Source organism: Notothenia rossii (assembly GCF_949606895.1).
Source record: "Notothenia rossii genome assembly, chromosome: 7".
NCBI lineage: Eukaryota > Metazoa > Chordata > Actinopteri > Perciformes > Nototheniidae > Notothenia > Notothenia rossii.
In genome coordinates this window covers 84306138-84319670 of record NC_136905.1, presented here as the reverse complement: position 1 = coordinate 84319670, position 13533 = coordinate 84306138, and the positions used below count along the sequence as shown (strand labels likewise).

Here is a 13533-nt window from a genome sequence, read left to right as displayed (position 1 = left end):
ATCGGTTTCATTTTGACATCAAATTAAATCAAATGGGGCTCAAATGGACAATTACTTTGGAAATAAAAAAAGAAGATTAATATCTGAATGACTGTGCTGACATCCCAGTTAAGAGCCTTCACACTGAGCCAGCTTTCATCTCTTATTCCTGTTAGTTTAAAGCACATTATCGAGTTATTTTAGAAGTTTCTGGGTTGTTTTTTAACCTTAATGTCCTGCTAATCGCTAACATTAGTATGGATGGATGCAGGGTCACATCCAGGAGTGATAATCTGGATTTTCCAACATTAACCAGGTTGTTTTTGTAATGATTTGAGCTATAAAGACACGTTGAAAAGACACTTTAACACGAGCAATTTATGAAGTGTGTATGTGGTGTTCAGATGCAGGAGTCAGTGGGCTTGTCCTGCAGACATGCATGTCATTTGCATCGGACACTGCTGCAGCTCCATGACCCAAACTCTCTTTAAAGGGACAATCCTGCTTTTATTCAATGATATACTGGGTCTCTGCAGCCATATGCACACCTTTCAGAGTACTGGGGTGATATCAAACATGGCCTTTCTTCTATTGCATATACTGTTATATATATCAGTATATGCAATAGAAGAAAGAAAAAAGAATATATAGATGGATAAGATATGCTTTATTCATCCAAAATTGGGCAATGTTTTCGTTACAAAAGCATGTTAAAACAGCGCATTGCACATAATTAACATTAGAAAATAGACACATATACAACATAAACAAATCAAAATAGAAAATAAAACAGATTGAAAAAGTAAAATATTTATACGTGTGCAGATCTTTCAGTGTACTGTGGTGATATCAAACATGGCCTTTCTTCTATTGTATATACTGTTAAATAACTTAAATATATATATAGATGGGTGGAGTGATACAATATACTTTATTCATCCAACAATTGTCATATGTTTAGTTACAGCAGCGTGTTTAAAACAAGACATTGCACATAATGTGTCAAAAATAAACAAATATACAGCATAAATAGATCAAAATAGAAAATAAAACAGATCGAAAAAGTCAAATATATATATATATATATATATATATATATATATATATATATATATATATATGCAGACCTTTCAGCGTACTGGGGTGATGTAAAATATGGTCATTCTTCTATTGCATTAAATATATAAAGATAGATAGATGGATAGGTAGGTAGGTAGGTAGGTAGATGGGTAGGTAGGTAGGTAGGTAGGTGGATGGATGGATGGATGGATGGATAGATAGGTAGGTAGGTGGATGGATGGATGGATGGATAGATAGATAGGTAGGTAGGTGGATGGATGGATGGATGGATGGATAGATAGGTAGGTAGGTGGATGGATGGATGGATAGATAGGTAGGTAGGTGGATGGATGGATGGATGGATGGATGGATAGGTAGGTAGGTAGGTAGGTAGGTGGATGGATGGATGGATGGATGGATAGATAGGTAGGTAGGTGGATGGATGGATGGATAGATAGGTAGGTAGGTGGATGGATGGATGGATGGATGGATAGATAGGTAGGTAGGTAGGTAGGTAGGTAGGTGGATGGATGGATGGATAGGTAGGTAGGTAGGTAGGTAGGTAGATGGGTAGGTAGGTAGGTGGATGGATGGATGGATGGATGGATAGATAGATCCAAAATTGGAAAATGATTTTGTTACAGCAGCTCTATGTTAAGGCAATTACATATCCACAGTAGAAAAGACAAATATCACAAAGAATACAGAATATTCTAGATAATTTGGATGTTCTTTAAATGACAAATAAAGTACAGCATCAGAAATATGGACATATTCTACAGTAGCAGATATACATAGGGTCGTGTTTAAAGTAGTGTTACCTGATAAATCAATCCATTTCTTTCATTATCTTTCTTTAGCATATTCAAGAACTCGTGAATAATTAGATTTGGTTCTGTTTACTATCATCGTCACAGTCTGGGGTTTTTCTCCTCGTTGTGTTTGAAGCAAAGCTGTTAAAATTAATTTGGATATCAGCTGTCGTGAAGGTAGAACATGTTGTTTGGAAACATTATTTTAATGTGGTTGCTGTTGCCAATAGCAGCCGTAACAACTTCTGTCCCAATAACGTGTAAGATGGATGCTCTTGAGATGTTGATATCAGCTTTATTAGTGTTGATTGAAATGAATAGGCATGTCTGTACAGTCTGCCCTGAGACCAGATATACAGATGAAAGATTCAAGGCTTTTAGTGTACATAAGTACAGTGTAGATATGACAATGGAAATCTGAGGTCACAGGCTCCTCCAACAGTGCAACACAATCAAATAGTTAAAATAGTGCAAGGATAGTCTATATACAATATAAATACATAAATACAATTTCAAATAAATATAAGGTTTTCTTTGATATTTTTCTTGAGATATTTAAAATGGCACTGTCGTATACATTTAATTAATCCATTTGATGATATGTAATTAACTTAGGCACTCCTCCCATACAAAAAATAACTCGTATTCGAATACCTGAATCATTTCGAATATTCGATTAATCATTCCCATCCCTAGTGTTTAACAGTCAGATGGCCTATATAGATGGATAGATGGATAGATGGATGGATATATGGATAGATAGATAGATGGATGGATAGATAGATAGATGGATAGATAGATGGATAGATAGATGGATAGATAGATGGATAGATAGATGGATGGATAGATAGATGGATGGATGGATAGATAGATAGATGGATTGGTAGATGGATCGATAGATAGATGGATAGATAGATATATGGATAGATAGATGGATAGATGGATAGATATATGGATAGATAGATGGGTAGATAGATATATGGATAGATAGATGGATAGATAGATGGATAGATAGATAGAGATGGATAGATAGATGGATCGATAGATAGATGGATTGGTAGATGGATAGATAGATAGATGGATAGATAGATAGATGGATATATGGATAGATGGATAGATAGATAGATAGATGGATAGATAGATTGATAGATGGATAGATAGATAGATGGATAGATAGATGGATAGATAGATGGATAGATAGATTGATAGATAGGTAGATAGATAGATTGATAGATGGATAGATAGATGGATAGATGGATAGATATATGGATAGATAGATGGGTAGATGGATAGATATATGGATAGATATCTGGATAGATAGATTGATATATGGATAGACAGATGCTCAGGTCTGAATCTGGACTCTGGGAGAGAGTCACGTTTAAAATAATCTGTTTATAAAGATCCAGAAAATATACTTTGCCTGGTGCCTCGCATAGTTCTGCACTAAAGTCATCGATGTAAACAAAGCTTTGTTTCTACTGGCATGGATCTTTTGTTGAGCAACTGCACAGTGAAAATGAAAAGCATGATGCCACTAACTCAGCAGGATGATTCCTTATTATGGGATGGCCTCTTATTACACACTTTACAGCAGAGACACTTTCACTTAAGATTTCAGAACGTTTGCGTGTTGTTGCTTTTGATGTACAACTCCAGCAATCCTGATGATGGGTTAGCTGACATTTAAAAGTGCCTGCAGCTGAAAAATGCCAGCGACAGGTAATGGTTTAAAAATGTGAAAGTGAGTACCCAGTAATCCTGTGAGGGGGGGGGGGGGGGGGCCCTGACTCGCCTGTCATGATTTATAGTCAGAAAAGAGGGCAATTCTTTCATGTCTGTCTTGAGAGCTCCATCTTTGCCTCATAGGACGCAGTTTGGAGTTTACTTCTAAGTTTTGATTCATGTCTTCCAGTGGGAGTGGGTTTGTCTGTACTCAAGATCAGAATGTCTTCTAGGGAAGGGGAACGTAATGAGCCCGTGGCACCTCATTTAAAGACGATGAGACCCTTTTCTCTGTTGGAGCCCCTCTTTGAGATTCAGACTGAAACAAGTTTCTTTCTTACCTAAAACCTTCGGCTGGGTGCAGCTTTGAAAGTTCTACCGACTTTGGCAGTGTGTCCGCTGGGTTTTGAGGCTTTACATCATTTAGTCATCTCTAAAACCAGCTTGCCAAGTGATACCTTAATCCCCCCCCCCCCCCCCCCCCCCCTGCAGTGAATTATAATCATGAGGCTACTTTTAGCTATTTGTGCTGCACACGTTTCAGCTGTGATGTTTTGCAGTTATAAGAAGCTCCACCTGTGTGTTTACAGCTAACTGACAAGCTCTGCTACCCTTCCTCTCTTCACACATGTTAGCAGCTATCCAGAGGCGCTGTCACACCAGTGTTTCCCATACATTGATTTAATTGTGGCGGGTCCCCGCAATTAAATATCGTCCGCCACAAATGGATCTCATAAAAGTATTATTATTATATATATCTTTTTTGGTGGTCTAATGGATAGTGAGGTGGGCTGATGATCGGAAGGTTGCGAGTTCAAATCCTGCCTGGAACACCACTACTAGTGTGCCCTTGAGCAAGGCACTTAGCCCTCGGTTACTCCAGGGAGAATGTCCCTGTAATTGTAAGTCACTTCGGAATAAGGCGTCTGCCAAATGCTTAAATTGTAAATTATATTTTTGGGAGAATAAACCCCACAGATCCTCAACTCATAATAAAATGGCGGCTTCACAAAACCCTTTTTGAGTTTTAAGGGGCGTGGTTTGCAATCCGCCCAGCCAATCAGAAATGGGAACCTTTTTCTCCCATGAAGGTGCCTGCTCTCTAGCAGGGGGTGGAAAGGTTCTCATGAACTAAGCTCTAGTTGCGGATTTTTTTTCTGAACTACCGTAATTTTCGGACTATAAGCCGCACCTGAGTATAAGCCGCAGCAGCGACATACCACTCTCGGTTCCACTTTTACTTTTGCGCGCTACCTGTCTCACTCTTTTCCGGCCTCCAGCTTTTCCTGCTGGAACCCGCCGCTTAAAGGTGGGGGTCCGCGGACCGGCCATAGAGCCCATAGAGTTAAAGGTGTTGGCCGTTAGCTGTAAAAATCCATAGATTAGCCGCACCGTTATATAAACCGCAGCGTAGAAAAATAGGGAAAAAGGCGCGGCTTATAGTTCGAAAATTACGGTATATCGGAACTATACTGGGAAAAGTACTCCGGTGTGAAAGCGCCTCATGAGTCTTGTAGGGACCCTGTGTGTTGACAACAGGGAAAATAGAACTTGATGTTGGCTGAGCATAAAGCAAAACAGATGTTTGAATCGGAGAGAATGATTTGCTCAAACACTGTGGTTTGGATGGGAATCAGAGGGAGCAATGTAGGGCTGTAGTAATCTGTGGGTTAGTCGATCAACACAATATTAATAGATTTCAGTTGTTGGAATTGAGGGTCTTTTGCAAAATAATGATTCCACATGTTAATCATCACCACTGTACCCAGTCAGAAAAGTGTCTCATGTTGTACTGTTTGTTCAATGTTTAGGAATGTTTTTGCTTTATGTTGAAAGAAGGCAATTTGTAAACTTGCTCATTTGTGTAAAGCTTCTTTGGTCATTAAAAAAACACGAGTTCTTAACAGAGAGACCTCGCTTTAAGGCATTACTGTCACTTTAAAGTGTATGTGCAAGGGCTGTAATAATCTGTTGGTTAGTCGATCAACACAATATTAATGGATTTCAGCTGTTGTAATTGAGGGTCTTAGTCTTTTGCCAAATACTGATTCCAAATGTTTATTAGTACCAGTGTCACCGCTTGTTGAAAGAAGGCAATTCGTAGAAGTCTTTTTTAATTTGTCAACAGTTAGTAATATAAATACCTTTTGCTTTCGTGTCACTTTAAAGTGTATGTGCACATGTATGTCGTGTGTTATTCCTGGTTGCTGGCGAGGATCAGGTTCATGCAGCAGAACAGTAGCTAGCGTCCGCTGGTTGGATTTGTAAACCTGACAAACCTGCTTGTCAGTTTGCTTTCCGACGTCAGCTCATGTCCTGGGTGTGTTGGAGGGATAATAGGCTTCTTGTCTGAGGTGGTAGTGTTATATATCAGCTGACTAAACATTAAAGGAACATTTCCTGGGGGCTATTCGGCCTTGTTTACCCTGAGGTTATGCACAACTGTGTAGTGTTGACAACAGCAAATACGTTATTTGATCTCTCTTTGGAATAGATTACTGCACTTCTACAAGTCCAACAACATCTGTTTCCTTTTCTTATTACTGCCGATTTTTATTTTTATTCCATATTTTATTCATTTTTATTCAGTTCCATTGCAATGTAATGTAAATACTGTTATATTTATTATTATATTTTTTATATTTTTCTAGTTTTTTTATCTGTGTTTTAATGGTTGGTTTACTTTTATGTATGCACCACAACACCTAGTCAGATTCCTCGTAAGTGTAAACCGACCTGGTGATAAACCTGTTTCTGATTCTTCAGGTTATGCACAACTGTGTTAACACAACAGCAAATGCGTTATTTGATCTCCCTGTGAAATACTAGATAACTGCACGTCTTCTGAATACATTTCCATACATTTAGCTTGTTTCTAAAGGAGGCTGTGGATGTGCTGGACTCCCCAAAGTCTATTCTCCTTGCACGAAACCCCCCACACAGGTGACCTCATCACCTCGTCTTCTATAAACAGTCAGGGGAAACCTCACTGCCTCGTGTCGAACAACGAGTTTAGACTCTAGTGCAGTTTCTCAGGCTCAGCATGCCGTCGCGCTGCAGCTAGCGGTTCCAGCTCACGCAGGCAAATTCACTGGCTGATTGCCATCGTTCTGTAAAACACAACAATGACTGCAATTCTCCGCACTTATCAGTTATCAGCCACTCGTTAGGTCATGCAAGAGTTAAAGGCTTATTTGACTGTGACAATCCCAGATGATACAGATAGAAAAGACCATCAGATGCAACATGTTTCAGTTTAACACTTATTTTACGCTGTGTGTGGAAAAGATACTGTGCAAGAAGCTAAATGATTTCCTTCCACACATAATGAAGAGTGCCAATTAGGATTAGTCATAACTAGAATGTAAGGCAAAACGTATTAAGAGAACAACGGGCAAAGTAATCAGGATTATACGTTCAACCCTCATCATGTGCCGATGATGATGACAAATCTGTGAACTGATTTATTTTCTGTTTCTTTCTCATGGGGACGCTCATCACTTCTAGGTCAGTGGCTGTCAAAGGCCTGGAGTTGCATGCCATTTTTATCCTGCCTCGGCACAAATAGGTTGAAAGCACTTATTTTTCTCTGAGAGAGGAACGTGACATTGCTGAACACGGCCCCTGATTGAATTACTCTCCCTTTTTTTGATATGAATCATACTGTCACCTTTTGTCATCCAAAAAGTCCTTTTTCATATTGTAGTAAAAGGAATTCAAAATGCAGGAGGCTTTTTTAAAATCATATTTTTAGATTAGAAACCTACAACTGTGATGTTTTAAGACCAGCTCACGTTGTAACTAATACATGAAAGGCTGATCAAAAGCCTTTTTGTTAAGCTTTTACTATTTAGGAGGGATTATTTTGTCCTGCACAAGTGTGATAATGTGTACCGTTGTATAACTCTCTGTAATGCCTGATTAACATGTCTGATTTGTTGTTCAAAACCACCACACCGTGCATACGTGTACATGTATGTCCTAGAGGGATGTGCGGGGAAACAAAAAGCTAATTATGTTATTTGTGATAAGGAGACTAAAGGGCTCAGAGGACAAATCAGTGCCAATATGTTTTGTTTGTTTTGCCTTTTATCTTTTCCTAATTGTAAACTCCATGTCTTGCAGGCAGGTGATAAAAGGGGAAGCCAGCTGTTCTCTCGCAGCTTAAAGAAGACCCAGGACAGAAGTGGAGAGAGAGAGATATACTAAGTTGGAGGGGGATACACCACTGCCAAGGGAAATTAGGATGAATGTGCCCCTGTACCACTGACGAGCAGAACTGGAATGATATCTTGACCTTTTTCCTGGAAGTGACCAAGTCAGCGATGCGTGGGGGGAAATAATGGCCAAGAACAAGGATGCACGCCCCCCGACATTCGCCCTCAGTGTGGTTGGCCTCTCGGGGACGGAGAAAGAGAAAGGGAATTGTGGCGTTGGCAAGTCCTGCCTATGCAACCGGTACATGCGCCCCAATGCGGACAGCTACTACTCAGAGCACACCTCAGTTCTGAGCACAATAGACTTTGGGGGACGAGTTGTAAACAATGACCACTTCCTGTACTGGGGGGAAGTGGCGCATCGAGGCGACGATGGGTTGGACTGTAAATTACAAGTCATTGAACAGACAGAGTTTATCGATGACCAGACGTTTCTTCCGCATCGGAGTACGAACCTACAGCCGTACACCAAGCGGGCGGCAGCGTCAAAGCTCCAGTCGGCGGAAAAGCTAATGTACATCTGTACGGACCAGCTGGGCTTGGAGCAGGACTTTGAGCAGAGGCAGATGCCCGATGGAAAGCTAAACATCGACGGCTTTGTGCTCTGTATCGATATTAGCAAGGGTTGCAATAGGAAGTTTGAAGATCAGATGAAGTTTGTCAACAGCGTGTACTCCCAAATTGTCAAGTCAAAGAAGCCCATTGTCATCGCTGCCACAAAATGTGACGAGTATGTGGACCAGCATCTGAGGGACCTGCAGGCCTTTGTTGCCAACAAGAAGAACCTGCTGCTAATTGAAACGTCAGCACGGTGCAACATCAACGTAGAAGTTTGCTTCAACGCCCTAATCCAACAGCTGGATAAAACAAGGGGGAAGCCAAAAACTGTGCCATACCTGGACGCCTATAAAATCCAACGGCATCTTGTAGCCTCATTAACTGATAGATTTGAGAAAGTGATGAAGCACACAGTGAGAGATTACCACACCACGTGGACAACGGTGAGTAATAATCTGAAGGGCCAGTCTGACTATGATGATTTCATCACGTTGGAGGGCACCAGGAAAGCACGCAACATGTTCACAAAGCACATTGCACAACTGAAGCAGGAGCACATCAGGAGAAGGAGGGAAGAGTACCTGACGACGCTACCGAAAACCCTGAACAACCTCCTCAACAACCTGGACGAGGTCGAGCACCTCTCCTGGCCCGAGGCTCAGAGTGTGATCCGGAACAGAACTGACTTCCAGTACTGGTTTGTCGTTCTGGAGAAAACGCCGTGGGATGAGACCGACCATATCGACATCAGCGATCGCAGGATACCCTTTGACCTCCTCGAAACACCTGATGGGGAGAGAATTTACCATAACCACGTCCAGCACTTGCTGTCTGAGAAGAGAAGGGGGGAGATGAAAGATAGGTTCAAGAAGACACTGGATAGGGTTCATTTCATCAGTGCAGGGCAGCCTTGGGAGGAAGTCATGTGCTTTGTCATGGAGGACGAGGCCTACAAGTACATCTCAGAATCAGATAGAAGGGATGTTTACTGTAGACACCAGCAGGAAATAGTTGAAAGGGCCAAAGAGGATTTTCAGGAAATGCTTTTTGAGCATGCTGAGCTTTTCTATGACTTGGATCTGAACGCCACCCCCAGCTGCGACAAAATGAGCGAGATCCACTGTGTGCTGAACGAGGAGCCCAGATACAGAGCACTGCAGAAACTTGCCCCAGATAGAGAGTCACTCCTTCTCAAACACATTGGCTTTGTATACCATCCCACTAAAGAGACATGCCTGAGTGGGCAAAACTGTGTGGATATGAAAGTAGAGCAGGTTTTAGCAAACAGGTTGGTGCAGCTGGACCACGGACGCTCTAATCTTTACTATAGCAGTGCCAACATTGATAAGATCAACCTCTGCCTCCTGGGAAGGGAGGGTCTCTCACAGGAACTCGCCAACGAGATCAGAGCCCAGTCCACAGACGACGAGTACACCTTAGATGGAAAAATCTACGAACTGGAGCTTCTTCCCGTGGATGTCAATTCCACGCTTCTCTTCAGCCATACGTGGGTCAACACTTTCAAGCCACATGGCTGCTTTTGTGTGTTCAACTCCATAGAGTCCCTCAACTGTATTGGAGATTGCATAGGCAGAATCAGAGCAGAGATAGCACAAAGTAGACGAGATAGGTTTGCACAGCCACTTCCGTTCATTTTAATCCTGGCCAATCAGAGGGATAATATTTGCAAAAACATACCCATCCTGAGGCACCAAGGCCAACAGCTGGCCAACAAGTTGCAGTGCACCTTCGTCGACATCCCCTCGGTGGCCTTTCCACGTAAATTCACCGAGTTCCAGGTTAAGCAGGGTCTTCGAGCGGTACTTGAGGGATTGAAGCATAACTTTGACGTCTTGGCTCCACTGCCATCTATCAAAGACATGTCAGAGACAGATCTTAGAATAGTCATGTGCGCCATGTGCTGGGATCCTTTCAGCGTTGACCTCATCCTCTCCCCTTTCCTAGACTCACACTGCTGTAGCGCCGGGCAGCCTGGCCAGAGCAACACGCTGATACTAGACAAGATCATCGGGGACAGCAGGAGGAGGATCCAGGTCACCGTCCTGTCCTACCACACTGCCATTGGTGTCCGCAAAGATGAACTAGTCCACGGCTACATCTTGGTGTACTCTGCCAAACGCAAGGCTTCTATGGCGACGCTGCGGGCGTTTTTGGCCGAGGTCCAGGACGTGATCCCTGTCCAGATGGTGGCGATTACAGACAGTCAGGCAGACTTCTTTGAGAATGATGCCATCAAGGAGCTGATGACAGAGGGGGAGCACATTGCCACAGAGATTGCTGCCAAGTTCACGGCCCTCTATTCCCTGTCACAGTATCATCGGCAGACGGAGGTTTTTACACCCTTCTTCAACGAAGTGCTGGAGAAAAAGCCGAACATTGAGAGTTCCTTCCTGTACGACAGTTCGTCACGGGAGTGCACCACTGGAGCGAGTGAAGACGTGTTCCCCACCTCGCCTCATAGCCACTCCCCGGCTTACAACACCTATTACCCAGAATCTGATGATGACAACGAGGCCCCGCCACCTTACAGTCCAATAGGTGATGATGTTCAGCTTCTCCCCACACCCAGCGAGCGGGCAAAGTACCGCATTGACCTAGAAGGCAATGAGTACCCAGTCCATAGCACCCCGATTGGAGATCATGAGCGCAACCACAAAGTGCCTCCACCTGTCCGGCCCAAACCAGTGTTGCCCAAACCTAATGTCAAAAAGCTGGACCCCAACCTGTTGAAAACCATCGAAGCTGGCATGAAAAGCAACCGTAGGATCCCACGCGGACAATTGACGCACGGTGAGGACGTGGATGCGTCAGACAACTATGCAGACCCAGTAGACACCTTGTTGAGGTCCAGATACCACAACGACGATATATACGCCGTGCCCGAAGACTCCCACAGCCGCCTGGTCAAAATAAGGAACTCCTTCGGTGGATCGCACAGCCTCCACGGAGGAGAGGAAGAGAACGGGTTTGACAGAAAGTCTCAGGCTGCACGGCGGCCATCAAAATACAAACATCGTTCTAAAATCCTGTTCAGCAAAACGAAGGCCTACCAAAGACGGTTCCAATCGGACAGCGATGGCGAAGAGTCTGGTCCTGCCACGCAGAAAAAGAAAAAGGGAAGAGCCCACCGAGGCAGCGAGGAAGACCCATTACTCTCCCCTGCAGACCCCTGGAAAGGTGGGATAGATAACCCCGCCATCACCTCCGACCCCGAGCAGGAGGACAAGAAGATGAAGAAGAAGAAGAACAAGACAAAAGAACCGAAGAAGGTGAGTTCTTTCTTGTCATGAATCCGACTTTTGAAGAGTTTTAATGCCATCTCGATTTTAGCAAGCAGGATAGTTCAAAAGAAAGCAACAAAGATGCTATCACTCAAAGACGCCAACAGTCAAAGACGCTAACAGTCAAAGACGCTATCAGTCAAAGACACTAACTCAAAGACACTAACTCAAAGATACTATCACTCAAAGACACTATCACTCAAATATGCTATCACTCAAAGATGCTATCAGTCAAAGATGCTATCACTCAAAGACACTAACACTCAAAGACACTAACTCAAAGATGCTATCACTCAAAGACACTAACTCAAAGACACTAACTCAAAGATGCTATCACTCAAAGACACTAACTCAAAGATGCTATTACTCAAAGATGCTATCACTCTAAGACACTAACTCAAAGACACTAACTCAAAGATGCTATCACTCAAAGACACTAACTCAAAGACACTAACTCAAAGATGTTATCACTCAAAGATGCTATCACTCTAAGACACTAACTCAAAGACACTAACTCAAAGATGCTATCACTCAAAGATGCTATCACTCAAAGATACTAACACTCAAAGACACTAACTCAAAGATGCTATCACTCAAAGACACTAACACTCAAAGACACTAACTCAAAGATGCTATCACTCAAAGATGCTATCACTCTAAGACACTAACTCAAAGATGCTATCACTCTAAGACACTAACTCAAAGACACTAACTCAAAGATGCTATCACTCAAAGATGCTATCACTCAAAGATACTAACACTCAAAGACACTAACTCAAAGATGCTATCACTCAAAGATGCTATCACTCTAAGACACTAACTCAAAGATGCTATCACTCAAAGACGTCAACTCAAAGACGCTATCACTCAAAGATGCTATCACTCAAAGACGCTATCACTCACAGACACAAAGATGCTATCACTCACAGACGCTATCACTCAAAGATGCTATCACTCAAAGACACAAAGATGCTATCACTCAAAGATGCTATCACTCAAAGATGCTATCACTCAAAGATGCTATCACTCAAAGATGCTATCACTCAAAGACACAAAGATGCTGTCACTCAAAGATGCTATCACTCAAAGATGCTATCACTCAAAGATGTTTTCACTCAAAGACAAAGCGGTGTGATGTTGTAGAGCTTCAGAGCATTGAGTCTGAGGGAGAAACTGAAAGAGCGCAGAAGAGATAGTGTATCGTGAGCAGAGTGTGTGGGTGTGAGATATGAGCTGATTTCTCTTTTAAATAGACCAGGGACTCATGGTGAATATAAACTAATTTGATAATTGATTGATCCCCCCCAGGCTGAAATAGTTTATAAGCCTCCTCACCTTACAGCCCCCCATAAAAGCAATAAAAGCTTTTGTAAAAGACACACTGTTCGGCACAGTAGGGCTCTGTCTGTATAATAAGATGCGTTCTTATCCTTTACAGCCGCTCTCTGAAGGCTGCTCTGAGGCGGCTGAGCACACACGATACAGGATGAGCATTTAATACAGCCCCTATCATACAAGACAACTGCTGTGGAGGGACATTAAACCAGAGCGTTCCTGTTGAAAAACACACATATTTATATAAAGACAATCGAATGGGTCCAGGCATGAAAATATAATAAAATAAGAATACAAATATGGACATATCTACGGTAGAAAAGATCACAAAAAAGACACAACATATACATAGGATAGTATATCAATAAATGAAATGACAGTTGTATTAACTTGATTTGAGCCTTGTTTAGACAAACTTGCACAATTTCAGATGCTGCAAATCTTAATCAGCAATATTTCATTTTGATTTGTTCCGTTCATGGTATGCACAACTTAATGTATAATTAGTGTTAACAAAACATGTCTCTGTAAACACACCATTGACCG

At 42.2% G+C, this 13533-nt stretch overlaps 1 protein-coding gene across 2 annotated transcripts in view; it reads left to right on the top strand.

Moving 5' to 3' along the window:
• Positions 1-11676, top strand: part of LOC307046120 (rho GTPase-activating protein 5-like) — a 12535-nt gene extending 859 nt beyond the window's left edge. For both annotated transcript variants that reach the window (XM_079692304.1, XM_079692305.1), the window contains exon 2: positions 7701-11676. In XM_079692304.1, the coding sequence (XP_079548430.1) occupies positions 7918-11661 (3744 nt within the window). In that variant the 5' untranslated portion in view covers positions 7701-7917 and the 3' untranslated portion in view covers positions 11662-11676. The remainder of the gene's footprint in view (positions 1-7700) is intronic.
• Positions 11677-13533: the final 1857 nt, after the last annotated feature.